General features: G+C 32.9%; 1 protein-coding gene across 1 annotated transcript in view; it reads left to right on the forward strand.

Moving 5' to 3' along the window:
- Lrp1b (LDL receptor related protein 1B) overlaps positions 1-19,303 on the forward strand; it is a 1,711,024-nt gene that overhangs the window by 1,567,998 nt on the left and 123,723 nt on the right. Inside the window, exons 69-75 of the mRNA XM_048345540.1 lie at positions 2,231-2,360; positions 3,874-3,980; positions 4,608-4,740; positions 8,687-8,809; positions 14,592-14,717; positions 15,375-15,512; positions 16,942-17,076. Of these exons, the coding sequence (XP_048201497.1) occupies positions 2,231-2,360; positions 3,874-3,980; positions 4,608-4,740; positions 8,687-8,809; positions 14,592-14,717; positions 15,375-15,512; positions 16,942-17,076 (892 nt within the window). The remainder of the gene's footprint in view (positions 1-2,230; positions 2,361-3,873; positions 3,981-4,607; positions 4,741-8,686; positions 8,810-14,591; positions 14,718-15,374; positions 15,513-16,941; positions 17,077-19,303) is intronic.

Below are 19,303 nucleotides of genomic sequence, written 5' to 3' on the forward strand. Positions count from 1 at the left end.
AAAATTTTATATGGGAGAAAACAAAGACAGAAAGAGTAATGAGTAATTGGATTACATCAAAGTAAAACACTTCTGCACAACAATAGAAACCATCAGGCTGGGCATTAATGACTAACACCTGCAGTCCTAGTGACTAAGGATGCTAAGACCTAGAGGATTTGATATTTTTAAAACAATTTAGGCAGAAAAGTCCACAAGATGAACCTCCACAAAATAACCAACATAAGATATTTTTCTTTATTTTTAAATAGCTTAAGTGGTGGAGTGCCAACGAAGCAAAAGAATGTGAACAGTCCTTTTGTTCCTCATAACCAGATGAAAAAATAATCAGTGAAGCAAAGGGAACCTAAAGATTGAGGAAATATATTTGCAAAGCATATATCTGTCAAGAATATACAAGAAACACTGAAAATTCAATAGCAAAATTCCAGATAAATTAATTTTAAAATAGGCAATATAACTTAGTACAGTTCTCAAAAGAAACATCCAAATGTCCAAAAGGTATATGCTCAGCACAATTAACCATCAGAAAAGTGCAAAGAAAAACCCTAACAAGATATTATCTCAGTCCAGTCAGAACTGCTTTATCAAAAATACTAACAGTACCAAGTGCTAGAGAAAATCTGGAAAAAGGAATTCTTATCACACTGTTGCTTACACTGCAATTTAATTTAGCCTCTTTGGAAACAGAATAGAAAGAAAAATGTATAGAACTACCAAAGAAATGTAATCAGTATATTAAAAAGATATCTGAGCTATCATGTACATTTCAGGACTATTCACTATTCACAATAGTGTTCAACAGCTGATTGATGTATAAATAAAATGTACATATAACTACATAAAATGGATCATTATGCAACATTTTCTAAAAGTTCTTTATTCATATATATTGAAACTAATAAGCCTTATTAAAATTGTGATTTAGATACTGGTCTTTATACAAGTCTAGAGCTTTGTTTTTCTTTTATGCAGGCTGAGTTTTATTTAACTGATACCATTAAATATATACAATTTTATATTCTTTTTACATATTAATTTATGGCAAGCACTTCCCATGGAATTGTGTATCTCTCTAAATAGTATTTATAACATATTTTTTTCAGCAAACCTTAGTTGTATAAATGGGTTTCCTTGTGACATTTATATATATAAAATGCACCCTAGCACCTTACTCTCTAAATCTTAAATACAGGAAATAAATTTTCATTTTTAGTAGTACTTAACACAGCTCCTGGAAGATAGTAAAGCTTTACTATTTGGAGAAAAAGCAGGGAAACAAATAGCAGATAATCAAATTAAATTATTAACAGCCAAAATCAAATTATAGGAACTTAATGAATAAATCAGTTTCATTCCTTAGGATTGAAATGATAAAAGAATAAGATGGTAGTACAAAATGCCTTCCCATATCCCAGCAGATCTCAGCATAAACATTAATTGCTTTATAAGAGAAAAAATTACCAGTAATACATTTAATTGGAGGGTCTCATTTAATCAAATATTCTAGAACTGAAGATCATGAATTTCTAGTAGCTCCCTTCCATTCATCTCATATAAAAAGCTAAAGATTCCCAGGGATAATTTTACTCTCTTGTTTGACCTCCAAATAAACTCTGGAGGCTCTCAAGCAGAAATGACTATTGTGGCAACACATGTTCCTTTTAGGAACAAATATCAGTAAAGAAAGGGATTTAGGCAGCCAAGTAAACTATAAGAGGATCAGGACAAAGGGGGGAGGGAGGGGAAGAGGAGAAGGAAAGCACTTTGGGGAAATCTTTTGAATGCATGACAGATTTGTCTAAATTCTCATGTTTACTTCACATTCCACTTCACACTCCTAACCTGCACAAAGAATTAGATGTGATTTGGGGGAAATATTTTTAACTGCTATATTTCTCCAATTTTCATTATCACTATTCTCACCAGAATGCCATTACTATTTGGGATGAAGTCATAGAATTTGTGTCATTTCTCCCACTTGCATTTTATTCTGACCCACAATGATGGATGGAAGATGATCATTACTTCCAACATTTCCACAAGAGTCATAATCAGAAAGCATTTTCATCAAATCCATTTACTCTTTATTTTTATCTAACAATGTTACTGAGAATCGCATGTAGTATGCAGGAATTCAACATTCATAAGTGTTGGCATAAGCTTCCAGTCATTTAGATAATAAGTTTTATGAAAAATAATTTAATTCTGTTGGTGTTGTCTTTGACAGAGAAATTGTGAAACAAGTTGCTCCAAAGATCAATTTCAGTGTTCCAATGGTCAGTGTATATCAGCAAAATGGAAATGTGATGGTCACCAGGACTGTAAATACGGGGAAGATGAGAAAAACTGTGAGCCAGGTAACATGGTAGAGCTGGTATTGTAACATGGAATTTAATGTGTGCAACAAAACTCTGAACACAGTGATAAGACACAGGAACTCATTTATTATTTCCAACAAAAATTTGAAGTGCTTGTATACATGATTCTCATTATTTGAAACTGCTTTTTCCAGATAAGATCACTGATCATGTCTGGGCTCCAAGCCTTATGCACCCAAATAAGATTATCTACTGTCTATATCTTTTAAAAAATATTTTATATTTTTATTGTAAAGGTAATATACAGAGGGGTTACAGTTACATAACTAAGGTAAGGAGTACATTTCTTTTTGAACAGTGTTACCCCTTCCTTCATTTTCTAGTTTTTATATCTAATCACACAATTTGGAATTGTTTTTCAAAGTTCTCAAATAAAATATGTTTGATCTATAAGAAGGGTAATGGTATAGTTCCATGCATGGGAACTGAGGTTGTATAATAGAAGGTAATAGCTTTACTAAGCTGTCTGGGAGCAGCATGCTTGTAATATATGTGTAAGTCTTGGGCCAAAATAAAAATAAATTAGGAAGAAAACTAGTGTCCACACAAGCCCATGTAATTTTCATCTCTGTTCTTTATATATTGCTCTATAAATTTTCTCACATAACAATTAAATTTTCACTTCAGTATTTTAATTCCATTACCTCATATAATTCCCACCCCCCAAATTATAAACCCACTTGAAAAAATCATACTACAAACTTTATGTAACCATGGGAATATTGCTGTGAGAGACTAGGTCAGAGACACAAAGATTACACATTACTTTTCCCCAGGGCTATACCTGTGAACCATAGTTCCAATAAACTATATCTTTCTTATTGAATCTACATGTTCTTATAGTTTTATTAATTCAAATTTTCTAGGCAAACTGCCAATTAAAATGAATCAAAATGCAAGTAAAAAAATTCTGAGTATCCTTGGCAAAGCAATTCAGATCACAAAATCATCATCCAAGTATATTTTTTCCATAGCAGTCCAATAAAAACCCAGGAGCCTCGTGATTTCCTTCCAAACTTAAGAATACTCAAACCTGCAGACAAAAGTCAGTTGTCAAAATATTTATGCTAATTAAAACTTGTTTGTACTATCAATTTACCAACTTATTTTAAACTACTGAATCATAAGTAATGTAAATTCTTTAGGCTATGTTAATTATGTATAGGGTTATGTAGAAAAACTTTAGAATGTTTAATATCTTAAAGTGTATTCAATATAGAATCCATGCCCATAGAGATAACTATATATAACTAAACCTAAGAGCATGACACAATGTTGAGACTTTCAAAGATTACTTAACTTTTACTTTTTTGAAAATAGAAACTTTTCTCTTTCCAACAATTTATGATTGTGAAAACCTCAGTTAGTGCTACAGACTAGAAGAGATATAGAATACTGACATTTCTCAATTGCTTTCTTTTAAGTTAAATACTTCCCCAAACTAGTAATTCTCTTTATTATATCTAAACCTTAACTTTATAATTATCTTCAGCATCTCCTACTTGCTCATCAAGTGAATACAGATGCACCAGTGGAGGATGTATTTCAGCATCTTTGAGATGTAATGGAGAATACGATTGTGCTGGTGGTTCAGATGAGGTAAAAATCCATCATTCCATTAAAATCTCTGAAATACATGTACTAGGGTTAAGAAAGTAAAAGAAGTAAAACAAGCCAGGGCACCAGTGGCTCATGCCCTGTAATCCTAGCTACACAGGAAGCTGAGAAATGAGGATTGTGGTTCAAAGCCACGTTGGGCAGAAAAGTCCATAAGACTCTTATCTCTAAGAAACAACTCAGAAAAAGCTGGAAGTGGTTTTGTGGTTCAAGTGGTAGAGTGACAGGTTTGAGCACAAACAGGTTCAGGGATAGCACCCAAGCCCTGAGTTCAAGCACCAGGACAGGAGGAAGAGGAGGGAGGAGGGAGGAGAAGGAAGACAAGGAGGAGGAGGAAGACTAGGAGAAGGAGGAAGAACAAACAACATTTTAGCACTGTATGAAACACTAAACAGAATACAAATAATTTCAGTAAATACTTGGGTCTGTATACTGTCTGTGTGCAAAATTCCATTGTCTTTATATAGGTTATACTCATTAAGTCAGTAAAGGAAAAAATAAATATTCCTCTATTATAAATTATTGGTATTATAAGCTACTAGTTTAGTTTGCCTATGATTGCATCTTTATCATTAATGAAAACAGCAGTGCTCATTTGTATTTAACCAGATGGACTGTGTGACTGAATGTAAGGAAGATCAGTTTCGATGCAAAAATAAAGCCCACTGTATTCCAATTAGATGGCTGTGTGATGGGACTTATGACTGTGTGGATGGCAGTGATGAAGCGGACTGTGACAGAGGTAAGGTACTTTTTCTGTGAGCCTAGACCCGACAGAGTAAAAGTTGAGGCCCAGGGATGAGTAAGACCATAAAATATGAGCTAGGAGCAGAGATGGAAGTGATTATTTAATTCTCTTGTTCTGCTGCTATCACATGAGTCTATTCTAAATAAACAAAATTCATATCATATTCAAGCAGACTATAATCCCAGTTTGTGTATGACAAAAATAAACCAAATATAAGAGTTTGATTAGTATCTAGCATGAGTTTGGCTTTAGATGGCTGATGAATCACTGCTAGGCAATGTGAAAAATGCAGAGAAAGTAGCAATTAGAATCTTTATTACAAAGGTATTTTTCTGTTCTGTGTAAGTTCCTCCTTTGAATTTCTTGCTTAATTCTGAAGACCAAGACACATCTATGGTTTCTGTACTCTAGATTGCACCCATATGCTGTATGATATGTAGGTTTAAATTTTGTCCTCCAGTTGCATTTTAATAATATTGGGGAAAAAATCGTATTTTGCACTTCTCTGATAAATGGTCTTCAATTAATTAATATATTATTTTTAACTATGTAAAAATCACCTTCTGATAAATAATGTGTTTTTATTTGTAAATCACTATGATGACATCAGCAACTGTTACTACTTTGGGTTAATGAGTATTAGTGAAAGCAAAGGGATTGAGGTCCAAAGCTTGAAATGATCAGGAACTACAATACTTTATCTTAATATTCTCAAATGTGTTATTTAAACATACATTTTCTTCTCATTATTTATAAAAGTTGCACCACAGAGTTTAACTTTCAAAATATTTGGAACACTGTCAACTGAGATAATAGTAGGTATTTCCACCAAAGGCTACTCATTGGATATGCATTCAGAGTTTATTCTGTTTAAGAATCTCTATTCTTATATAGTCACATAAGGTAAAATACATAAGCTATTCTAACTTGTAGTTTCATAGTTCTTGCCTTAACTTCTACAATACTGCATGTATTGTAGACTGCAAAACATGTTGCTTACTGATACTAGGAGCAATGGATTATGCCAGTCTTTGCTCAAATTTTCATAGTTATATCAAGCACCAAATGAACTTGAAAGGAAAGGCCAGGAAGAATGAATATATTTTATCTTTCCTGCTTTATACTCAGATATTGCTTTTATGTTTCACACTCTGGAAAAAATTGAACAAAATCTGACAACTCTTTCAGAATTGAAAAGCTTCTACCAAATATTTAACCTTACTCAGGAAAGGGGTGCTGAGTCCCTAAATTTATCACTGATGTATCAAAGTTCCCCTCCACACTTACCCACTCACATTTTGTACTTTCGTATATTTCTTGTTTAACAATTCATGTATGACAAGGTTTAGAATTTTAGTATTTAATTTATTAGAATGCTATGAGAAAATAGAATACCAAAAATACCACTTCTATGAAAATTAATTTACATTCACCTCAAACTTGGGACACATGGGCTAGCTGTGATTAGTGGAGGTGTCTGGAAGTAAAGACAGCTACTTTCTAATGAATCAGTTGTACTTGGTTACTTTCCAAGACTGAAAACATATACAGTAAGCAGCATATACATTTTTGGATTTTTAAGATTATCTTTTCATACTTTTACAGAGGGGTTTCAATTCACTCTATCAGTTTATGAGTATAATGCAGCCTGTATGTTTACATATATTTTAAATTTTAGATCTCAGATGAAAGAAAATATTCGTATCTTGCCTCCCTCAATCTGACTTGCTTCACTTAACAAATATTTTTCTTTGTCAACCATTCATGTTTTTAAGATAAATTTATGGCTTCAGGGAACCTAGTGAATATTCTCATTGGCCTGAGCTCGTAGACTTTATTCTAATCTTCAGGCACTTTTGGTGGCTATTGTTTTTGTAATCTCATTTCAAAATTATGCAAATTGCTTATAAAAATCATAAAATGCTATGATATATTAAAGCTTCCCTTAATACAAATTATGATGGAATGCTGGGTGCTTAGTTTCTGTGACAATGCACTTGACCAGCCTATGAACCTGCCAAGGGCTCAGTTATAATTTAGACAAGTCATTGTTAGCTAATATTTATTTACTCATTTTCTAATAACATCATGTTGAGCTCATGAAGAACATGGCTAGGAAACTGGAACTTTAATCCATCAAGTATCTTTAAATTACACCTTTTTCCTGTTGTTAATGTTGCTTCATGACATTTCAAAATAAAACTTGCAACATTAGACTCAGGATTTCATAGTCGCCCTGAGATACCTTTTTTGAAATTCAAATTCTTTCAAACATGACATTAAATCTTTAGTAGGTTATCGTCAAACCTTTGCCTTTCTGTAACAATTATAATTTAATTTATATTTCTCTTCTTAATAAAATGTGGCATCTAACCCTCTTACCTAGAAAATTATAATGTTATCTAAAGAAATACCTTAGGGAGCTCATATTTTCCTGTTAACAAGAATGATTTGCTACAAAAAGAATTTTCTCAAATACTCAGAGTAGGTCAAGAGTTCACAGATTCTGTTTGAATTTAAACCATTGTAAAACGGAACACTTGAGTCGTTAGAACTTGAATTATTTTCATTTATGATCTACCAATTTTGATATTGAATTAAGTCATCCCTCACTCCAAATGGATACCTGTGACTTTAGTTTTCTTAATACTAAATATTTTGTATGTTATTTTTTGTAGTATTTGGGGAAAATGAATTATTAGCTGGCAATATATTTTCTTCTGTAGGTTTGGGTATTTGAGGGTTTTTCTGGTTGTATCATTTTAGAGGTCAGGATTTCAGGGATTTGAAAGCAGTGTACCCAAGACAAATGTGGGCTGTCAGAAGTCTCACATGGTGACAGCCCTTTGAGTATTCTTACCAAAGATATGCCTTTGTCTATTCTTATGACTTCGGCAGCAAACAGATTCCAATGCAAGTTCTACCAGTTTTATTTTTTTTAATGAAAACCTTACCAGTAGTAATAATACCATCTCTATAAATAGCTTCTTAGTCACAGCTTTGCTATTATTCCAATATTTAGAGAATCCAGCTATCTATCCCTATTCCTCTCTCACTACCATTATAATATTTCATTTTTTTAAGTTGAGTTTCTCAACTCTGTCAAAAGCCATCTCTGTCTCCTACTTAATGGCCATGCTTTCTAACTCATAGCAATAATAAAGATAACAAGCTTTATTTCAACATCTTCTGTGCAATGAATTGTATTTATCTTCGTTCTAAATGACACTTGCTTTCCCCAGATGCCATTTGCAAATACAAGTTTATAAATTACTTTATAGAAGTTGTTCTTTTGTAACCATATGAAGATAAGTAGATACGTACATACATACGTAGATGCATACATACATACAAAAATATACAAAGATGCAGATATAATATTTTGTGCTCATAATGGAACTCGAGCTCAAGGACTATTGCAGTTGTTTGGCTCTCTCATTCATAGTGATGTTTTACCAATTGAGCTTTGACTTCATGGAAAGGAGTGATGAAGGAAGTAAAACTGATCAGTGTGAATTGTACACACCATTTGAGATGTTGATTAAAACTCTTTTCTGTAATCATTTAAAGATAATAAAAATAAGTGCAGAAATTTGAAGTAATAAAGAAAAAAAGACAATTTTAATAAAAATGAAACTTAAAATGAATTTCTTTGTACTCTTTACCATAAAGGTATATAAAGTGGGAGATAACTTAGATTTAGGAAATCTTCTGATATCTTTCACTACATGCTAAACAAAATGTTTATGAAAATAGTATAAATAGCATCAGAATGTTTTAAATAATAAACTGTATGTAGTCTTAAATGAATACAAATGTCATGTTATTTGTTCTTAATATTCTGCTGGAAACTAACATTAAAAAGCAAGAAAAGTAGAGAAATGTGTTTTCTATTTTCTATTGTTACTAATGGTCTCTTTTTTTCTGTCTTAAAATGAAGGAGGAAATATATGCAGAGCTGATGAATTCCTTTGCAATAATTCCCTTTGCAAACTACAGTTTTGGGTGTGTGATGGTGAAGATGACTGTGGAGACAACTCTGATGAAGCCCCTGAGATGTGTGGTAAGTCTTTTCATGTTGCTCTAGAAGGTAATTCCATCTGGTGATCTAAAGCACTAGAGCAGATCAATAGCATGTTAACTAAACCATGCATTTTATGATCCAGAGTTAATTGGATAAAATAGAACCCGAAAACAGCTTTTGTTCAGGTACAGAAATTATCTTGTTTAAAGTTTATGACTTTATAGAAAGTGTCCTAGATCTAAACTAGCAGGAGTCATCACTATCCAAAGATAAATTATATACTTGTTTGGGAGATTTAAAATGAGTTGACATTATGAATTGAATTTAATACATATAAAATATTATTTAATACTGAAATGAGGTTTTAACTGATAAATAGAAATAATATCAACAATAAGATAAAAAGCTGCCACAACTAACTCATTAAACTTTAGTTTGTCATAGGAATTATACATAAATAAGTATAGGTATGTATATAGATAGGACAGATATATCATAGACAGGTAGATAGAGAGACACATACGTATTCTTTTATATTATTTACATAAAATTAAAAACCTTAGGCAGACTAAACCTTAGTTAATATTGAACCTGAAAATCTTTATCAAAATAGTTATATCGCTTACTCTTGATGTAGCTGAAGATTGTTAAGGGTGTATTTGTTCAATAAAAATGTGCAGTTTGAGAATAATAAAATAGAAGATTTCTCATACTTATATAAACTTGTTTGTAGTCTTCATTCTTTTTGAATAATCTCAGCAAGGAATATAGTTTTATTCTTAATTTAAAACTTGATAGTGCCAGCCAGGTGCCAGTGGCTCATGCCTGTAATCCTAATGACGCAGAAAGTTGAAATCTGTAGACTGTGATTTGAATTCTTCCCAGCCAGGAAAATCCATGAGACTTTTTTTCCAATTAAACACCAAAAAGGTCAGAAGCAGATCTGTGGCTTACATGGTAGAGTGCTAGCCTTGAGCAAAAAAGCTCAGGGACTGTGCCTAGACCTTGCTTTTAAGTCCCAGGTATGCCAGTATATAAAAGATAAAACCATTTCATAATGTAAATAAGTAGCATATGAAATAAATTAATGAAAATACGTTTTGGAGAGATACCTATATCTATAGATAGATACATATGCTTTTGTACTTAAAATTAAGACAACATATTTTGATACAATATCAAACAACCTTGTTTCTATTTTGTTAAGGGATTTAAGAAGAAAAAGACAAAATCATTGGTAATATTTTCTGTAGGTACAAGTGATGAAGTATGAGGTTAATTTTTGCACAATATTGAATATCATCAGACATTATATTTCCCTGCTCACAATGTATCAAATATTAAAATATATTCATTAATACCAATAACACTACATTTTTATAAACCATAAATTTTCTAATCTGTTCATTATTCCACCTGACGAGAAAACCTCTGGATGGGTTAGGAATCTTTGGTAATTACTACTGTAAGATTCTATTGCCACACCATACTAGACCCATTGCTAGTATAGAAATTTATGTTCAGGAGCTCTGCTCATGGCACAACTGGTAAACCTTGTAAGCTCTCTCTCTGGTCATCCCTCTGTATCACTCAATCACCAGTACTAAAAGTAAGTCAAGCTTTTATTCCCAGGTTGTGCTAAGTAATTGACATAATCAACAGATAACCCATAGTCTTTTTATTTTGGGGGAGGGGGCTGGTCATAGGGCTTGAACTCTGGGCCTGGGCACTGTGCCTGAACTCTTCAGCTTAAGGCTAGCACTATACCACTCGAGCTAAAGTGCTATTTTCAATTTTCTGGTTGTTAATTGGGTGATAAGAGTCTCATGGACTTTCCTGCCTAGGCTGGCTTTGAACTGTGATCCTCAGATCTCGGCCTCCTGAGTAGTTAGAATTACAGTTGTGAGCCACCAGCGCTGGGGTCCTGTAGTCATTTTTGAGGAGGAAGTCTTATTTTGGTTTGATAAATAAAGATAATTTCCATACATTTTATCAAGCAATGAGAGAACCAACAAAAAGGAGTAGATATCACACTAAATAGGGTAACTAAATAGGTCTTCGAATCTGAGCCAAATGGCAGTATGGTATCAATAATTTGCTCAATAAATATTGGCTAAACTAGAAAATATGGTTGCTTTTTTGATATAGTGTTGAAAAAACAGATGTGCAGTCTGATTTCACAGGGTTAATAATAACAAAAATTATATTATTAAAAATATGATACATTTTATGAAGAAAAAAATTCATGGTAATTTATGAAAGTATTAACCTAAGGATTTTGTTATATCTTGGTAAATGAGAAAAAATGTACTTACATTTCACTCAGTAGAGGGATGTATAATGGGCAAATAAGTCAGAGGAATTCTGGAGTATGACATAATATTTTTTTTAAAAAAAAGAGGAAAAGGCACAGCAAACCACTGCTTAATGTAGACAGAGTAGGGTGCTTTTGTTTGTACATCTGTATAGAAGAGGAATTTAGGAAAAATAAGTTTTCTAAGTATAGAATGCTGACTGGCTGAAAATATATTTTGGAGAATTTCAAGTGAAGATGTCAATCAGGTCTTATAACTTTGGCTCATGACCTTAAAGAAAAGAGATGGTTAATACTATAAATTTTATAAATAGAATAAATATGGTACAACATTACATGGAGTTTTAAAGATTATAAAAGATAGAAGTGAATCATAAAACCAGGAGGAGTTTATGTGAGAATATTGAGAATCACTACATATCATGAATATGAGCTGTCGGACGAAAATCTGACAGGTGATCGCAAAGGGATTATTTTAAAAAGTGAAAGAAATTTAGAGTGGTTGGCAAAAAAGACTCAAAATTAATAAATATTTCATGAAAGAAGAGTTTATTCCAGAGGAGAGAGGACAAGTAAGTTTCAGACCAGTTGGGAGAATTACTTTAGAATAAGAGTTAGTAATTCTCTACTTTTACTAAAAACAGTGAGACATGCATGGAGGCAGTTGCTCATTCCTCTAATCCTAATTTGGCTGGAGGCTGAGATCTGGTCATTGCTGTTCGAAGCTATCCTAGGCAAGAGTGTCCCTAAGGCTGACACTTACCTCCAATTAACTACTGAAAAGCCAGACCTAATTCTGTAACTCAACTGGTAGAGCACAAGCCTTGAGTAAAATAGCTTAGGGTCAGTTTCTGGGCCCTGAGTTCAAACCCCAGGAATGGCGCGCGTGAGCACACGTGCGCGTGAGCACACGAACATACAGTCGCGCTTGCACGCACAAAGACAAAAAAGTGAAACAAGTTGATAGATGATGTATAGATATGTTTATTTGAGAATTGTTAAGAGTTTTAGGAATTTTTCCATGTTTAGAATTTCCCTGTGTGATCTGAGGAGTTTTAGGAAGGATGCATATATGGATCCTTATTGCAGAAGGTAGAAGTATTTAAGCTTTCCGAATAGTACTGATAGTAAGCATACCAGCCAATACTGACAGGGTTTTCAGCTTGCTCATCTTCTTGGGATTTCCAGTTACAGACACTGGGAGGGTGGATGGTTTTATACATCTGAATTTGGGGTTTTATTAGACAAAAATCAAAAGAGAAGGGGAAAAATCGGGGGTGGGGGAAGAGGGAGAAACGTGGGCTTCTGGAAGGGTACTCAGAGCAGTATTCATTATGGTATAAACTAACAAATAGCATCAGGGATGCAAGTAAAGACAAAAAGTGAAGAGTAAAAAGTGGACATAGCAATGGACTAGTGTTCATGACAGGGTGGAAGGAGGTTTATAAAGAGACTTTTTAAATTGCAATCTTGAAACATTAGAGGATTGGTCAAAATTTGAGACTTTTGTGGGAAACAGTAGTACATGCGGTCATGTGTGACGGTTAGGTTAATGTTCTTATCTGCCGCAAACAGAAGTATTGTTGGCTGCATCATGAAGATAATTCTATTTTAAATACATCCAAGCACCCAATGCCCTTAACCTTCATAGAGAGTACACATATTTGTAGATTAATTCAAAAGAAATTTGATTGTAAATAATCTCAACTAAGACTCCCAGATATTTCTTGGTGTGGTTATGTGAATACTAAAGTAATCCAGGGGGGGCTGGGGATTTAGCTCAGCCAAAGAGCGAACAGCGCCTGCCTTGCAAAAGGTCCACAGTTCGGGCCTCAGCTCTGGGGAAAAAAACAAAAACAAAAACAAACCTATAAAAGACTAAAATAATCTAGGATGCAAGAATAAATTTCAATGGAGAAAACTGCATTGAGATACAGGTATGATCAACTATCTGAACCCCAAAATAATATTTGTTCAGATTTTTGCATATATTGTGGACATCTGACCATCATGTTCTTAAATTTGTAAGAATCTTAATTACTTTCAAACGCAAGTTAGGATAGGATTGAAGCAAATTAAAATATATCATCTGTAAGAGACCCAAAAAGGAAGGCGTACACTTGGACAAAGAATGAGGTTTTGGCTAATTAAATATAAACAGGCAAAAAGTGAGGTCTGTCTAAGGGAATTCTTCTAAAGTACACTACAAAGATGATTAAAAGTTCTATAGTTATCAAGCAGTAAGGAGAAGCTAATGAAAAGCTTATAAGCTAAATAAACTGTCCCAAATTATATAATGAAGGTTACAAATTTCTGTTGAAGTGATAAGTTTGTTAGGCTAATTTTTTTTACGTGTGTGGTTTCTTGAAGACCACAGTGGTTAAACATATGGTAAGAGAAAACAAAGAGAGGAAGGACCATGGTTATATCTGCTAGCTATGAACAGAAAGTATGTGTTTGCACAATATCAAGAGGAGGTGGTGACTTCTTTGAGCTTAAGATGATGATAAGGATGGATTTAGAATAACTCTTGTCTTTTTTCCTAGAAAGTATCACTAACTGAACTAAAGAAATGAAACTAATTTCATGTTTGGGAAGAAAGGGTCAGACAGAAATAGAAAAGGATTGAAAGGTGAAATTTTTGAACTTGAATTTCCTCAGATTATGTTCTACAATCCAATCTGATATTTCAGAACTTAATCAAGAATGGAAAGTCTTCAAGATATAGTAGCTTATAAATTATTTACCATATTTGAGACTAACTGAAAAATTTAAGTGTATGTATATAGTTATTTAACTAACAAAAAAAGAGATTTCCATCTGTAAAAATAAATAAAAATTATACCTGCTTTGGTAGCGAAGTCTGCAGACTATGTCATGATAGGAGGGAACATACATACATATGCATGCACAAAATGAATAAATAATATATTTTCTGATATTATGTAATTGTATAATATTTGTTATAAATATTATATTATATTAATTATATATAAATAATAATATTATATGTGCTTTAAGTATATATCTAAACATTCTTTTAGACAGATAATAAGAACCCAGTCACAATATTGTTGGAACATTTTTTCCCACTAAGTGGACTATTTTTAATTTGAGACCTGACATATGTACTTGTTTAGTCTCTGTGCTCTGTGAAATTGTTCTTTGTGATAGCTGACTTGTTGCCATGTCGAATAATTTGATGCACCAAGCAAATCAGCAAAGATGATGCATCTGGAAATGAAACCAAGACATTTGGCTTCCTCTTTCCTTCTTTTCCTTCAATATCTTCAGCTGTGCTCATTTCTGCTGCTAATATGAATAAATTTATCCATAAGCTTCATTCATCGCATTTTCTAGTATCCACAAGCAGGCATTTTTCACAATAAAAGTTATTTATAGTAGCTGAATTATGAATTTAAAAAAACAAAATGTGTTCTTCATAAGTCACCACATCCAAAGGAACTGCTCTGTTTGTTTTGTATTTTCCTTTTTCTTTTCTTCCAGTCAAATTTCCTTGCCCACCCACAAGACCTCACAGATGTCAAAACAATAGAATCTGCTTGCAATCTGAGAAAAAGTGTAATGGGATTGATGACTGTGGGGATAGCTCAGATGAAGATCACTGCAGTGGTAAATCTGTCTAATGAGAAATAATTGATTTAGTAGTAAATGTAAGATAGGAGAGTGATTTGAAAGATTAAACTAATGGAAAAAATTCCATCTGGCTTATCTGAATACATTGCTTTCAGGCACTTGATCTTCTGACAGTGCATATAAATAATCTAAGATTTCATTTGCATAGCAGAGGATTGTGGCTTTAGCCAGAATCCCTACAAAAACACTTTATTCCAGAATCTACTAATACCATAAACAAAACAACTTTGTCTAAAGATGTTCCTTATTAAAATATTTGGTAGAGGGTTGGCCACTTACATAGATTGTAGGTGTACACAATTCCATTTCCAGAATTCAGAGGTTTGAAATCTTCTAAACTAAAGGTTTTATTTACGTAATTTTGAGATGAAACTTAATCTGAACTCCTTTGCGTCTGTTTCTATCAATTCAAGAATATCCCCATGCATGTGCTGTTATTTACAAAAGCACAAAGTACTTTTAAAAACATCCTACAATTTAAAAAATGTCTTTCATTTAACTCCAGTACTTACAGAATGCTTAGTATTCTCATGATGTTCATAGCATTTAGTAAAATTTTGAACATATAATTTGTTCTATACATTAGTTTTGATTCTGTAATATAATTATGACCTTTTTCCACTGACTTTATAGGTAAGCTTATGTCTAAGGCAAGGCCCTGTAGGAAGGATGAGTTCGCTTGCAATAACAAGAAATGTATCACCACAGACTTGCAGTGTGATGGACTCGATGACTGTGGAGATGGTTCTGATGAGCAGAGCTGCAAAATGAGTGAGTTTGGTCCCTGTTAAACACCTATGGACTCGTACCAGCCCAACTGACACTTATACATGGCTATATCTATCAAATTACTTCAAGGAAAGTTTGCTCTTTTATAAGATGCTTAATTTGGGCTCTTTACCAAAGCAAAGTGCCTAGAGTACCACATGTTCAGCAAACATAAAGTGGTTGAGGCAGACTCTGTAATGAAATTCCTTTTTAGAGCTGAAGATGAGAATGGAATATTTAAATTCAGACTTTCATAGCAGGAAAGCACCTGTATCCATTAGTAGTTTTATTTAAACAAAGGTAGAATTCATATTTTTGAGTTTTACAGTGAGTGATATAATGATGACAAAGGAGTTAATACTTTACTCGTTGGTTAAAACTTCTAATCCATTGGTATTTTAAAAGAATATGTCATTTTCTTTAGCATGCTATGATACTTACTAGAAATTTTGTGACAACATTCCAAATTAATGCTTGGCACTTGATATTCTATCCTCAGGAATGTCAAACACTTATGACTGAATTCAGACATTTAAGAATGTCACAAAGTATTTCCTATTTTGTTACTTACTTTTTCTCAATTACTCATCTGAATTATTCCTCCCTGACTAACATAAGAAATACAACCCAAACACAGTCATGTGTACCTATCTATCAGAGGGTCATTCCTGCCACATTTTAATTATGAAATATTTAGGAACTGGTGAGGGTTAAAATGATACAATTCTAAAAAAAAATTAGTGCTCATTTCTCAAAAATTTTATCTGTTCAAGTAATTTTGAAGTAATAAAATGGTACCTATAATTATATCATGTTCAGATATATGAGCTCTAAAATGTTGTCCTGGATGGAAGATAAAGCAAGGAAATTTTGTCTACTTTTCGGGAAATGACATAAAGCTCTTATTCTCTCTTTACATCATTGCAGCTCATAAACCTGGGAGAATTTTGTACACTCAAGTGTGACTTCACATTTGTGTCCTAAGATGAATGTTTTAACAAACTGCTAATTTAAACTTTTGGTTTTATTAATGTGGTAGTCCTTTTGATTACATTCACTAGTGTATATATGTAGGTTAATACTGAATGAACATATATCCAGGTAGCTCCTAAAAAAAGGATTTGCTCATAAATCATACCATTGTAAAGATAGCTTATCATTAGAATCATTGACTCATTACTTTCTTTTACAAAGCACTGGAGCCTGACAATGGCTGTAAATATACCAGTTTCAGGCTGAAGCTTGTTCTAAATTATATTTATGGCTAACAAGTTTAGTTTATATTTCTATACCTTTACACAAAATAAAGGCTAAAAAGTATTTGTAAAAATAATTATCCATTTAATAATTAAATATGATTCAGAATTAAAAATATGACTTCCACTTCAGGAATCCAACTTATATGAGTTTTGATTATATTTTTAAATTCTAGCTCCCAGTGAATACACCTGTGAAGATAATGTGAAGCCATGTGGAGATGATGCATATTGTCATCAAATAAAAACATCTGTTTTCTGTCGCTGTAAGCCTGGATTTCAGAGAAACATGAAAAACAGACAGTGTGAAGGTAGAGCACATTTCCTCAACAGCTTGCTCTTAAATCTTTGAGTTATAAAGGACTCCCAAGGCTGCTAAATTGCAAGATGACAGCAGATTGATTTTCATCAAAATGCTGTGTGTCTGTGGGATACCATTTCACTTAAGAGAGGGAGAGTCTCTGGGGTCAAGAGCCTGTTTGTTTGCACAGCTAAAGTTACCTCTCTAATACTACAAAATGCTTTTCTATAGCAAATTCAGACCTGCAGGAATTTCAATTGTACTCTGAAAGTTTTGTTTTGAAATGAAAATAACGAAATTGCTGCTTCAGGAACTATTGCAGAATTAGACTCACTTCATGAAAGAGTATGTTTATGGTGCTGTATTTCTCTTGTGTGTGCTATTTCCAATGCTATAACAAGTAATTAGCATGTAGAAAATTATGAGCTTGTGTCCCAACACTATATTTTAGATATTCCTGCATAATGTAGTGTGTTTAAAAGAATTCAAAGTCAGTATGTTTGTGAGTTTCTTTCATAGTGCTCGGTGAAGGATGGACAGAAACTCACAGTTCATTATATATATATATATATATATACACATACATACATATATGTTAATTTTTTTAATATCTGGGGTTTAACTTCAAAACCACAGATTATAGACCTGAGTGTATGTTCTTCAAGTTTACTGGATAAAACTGATCTTGTATTCACATTTAGATATTATTGTGTTTAAACCCTGAATCTAAAATTTTTTCTGGCTTATCCAGGGTAAATACATTTTCTTGTAGCTATGCTATCTCTTTATGATCCTCTTCAGTTGAAATATTACACTGTCATCAGGTGCTAGTGGTCTGTAAACCTAGCTACTTAAGGGGTTGAGATATGAGGATCCTGGTTGGAAACTAACCCAGAAAAGAAAGCTATGAGACTCTGATCTCCAATTAAGCATCCCCAAAGCCAAAAATTCGGCTCACATGTTGGAAAACTGGCATTGAACGAAATAGCTGAGGGACAGTGCCTAGGCCTGAGTTGAAGCCTGACCAGCAGCACGAATAATATTTTATTGTGGCCAGGCACTAGTGGCTCAGCCTGCAAATCCATGAGGCTCATATCTGAGCATCACAATTTGAAGCCAATACACAAGCAAGGCAAAAAGTTCATGAGACCCTTATCTTCAATTAACTAGCAAAAAGCTGGAAGTGAGCAATGGCTCAAGTATTAGAGTGATATCTTTGAGCAAAAAAAGCTTAGGGACATTACCCAAGCTCTGAGTTCAAGCATCAGGACCAGTGTACATGCTTGCACATTAGAACACACACACACACACACACACACACACACACACATACCCACAATTACATTGTGTCAGTCAACATAAAAAAAACTAAATTTATTATACTCATTCAAAAGATGATAAATTATAATCAGGTTTTTATAAACATTTTGAGTTACATTGTATTAATTACATTTTATTTCTCCACTTACTACGCAAAACAGAAAGCTGATACCATGTTACCTCTATTAATGAAAAAATGATTTTTCTCATGCATTTTCCTCTTATTTATATTTAAATGCACAAATACATGTGCACACATAAACTGTCAAGAGTTTAGTTCCAATAGCATTGTTTTACATTTTTAAAAAATTTATTTGGAGGAAGTGGAGTCTGTTTCCTGTATGGTAGAGATTTACTAAATTTAGAATTTCTGTTTTCAATAATTTTGTTACTATATTCCATGAATATAACAATGAATTATGTTATTCATTTGAAATATCTTAGAATACAGAGTGTAATATTGCTGTCTTGCATATTAGTAAGTTCTAAAATCTAATTAAGTTTTCATCTGCAATAAAGTTAAGCAATTTTGAATTTGTGTAGAAGTAGGGAAAACATCAGACTTTGTTACTCAATTTGATAGTGACTTTATTTGTCTAAAAATAAAGCATAAGAAATTGTTTTCAAGGTACTCAGATAAGATACAAATATAAACCATGTATACTGGTATTAGAACTAGGAAACTGAAAGGGAATACCAAAATCGAGAGACACAGGGTAAAAAGACAAACGACTACAAAAGCAATACTTGCAAAACTGTTTGGTGTAAATTAACTGAACAACTCATGGGGGAAAAGGTAAAAGGGGGGAGGGGGTAATGAGAGAGGAGGTAACAAACAGTACAAGAAATATATCCAATGCCTAAAGTATGAAACTGTAACCTCTCTGTACATCAGTTTGACAATAAAAATAAGAAAA

This window comes from Perognathus longimembris, chromosome 4 (assembly GCF_023159225.1).
Source record: "Perognathus longimembris pacificus isolate PPM17 chromosome 4, ASM2315922v1, whole genome shotgun sequence".
NCBI classification, from domain to species: domain Eukaryota; kingdom Metazoa; phylum Chordata; class Mammalia; order Rodentia; family Heteromyidae; genus Perognathus; species Perognathus longimembris.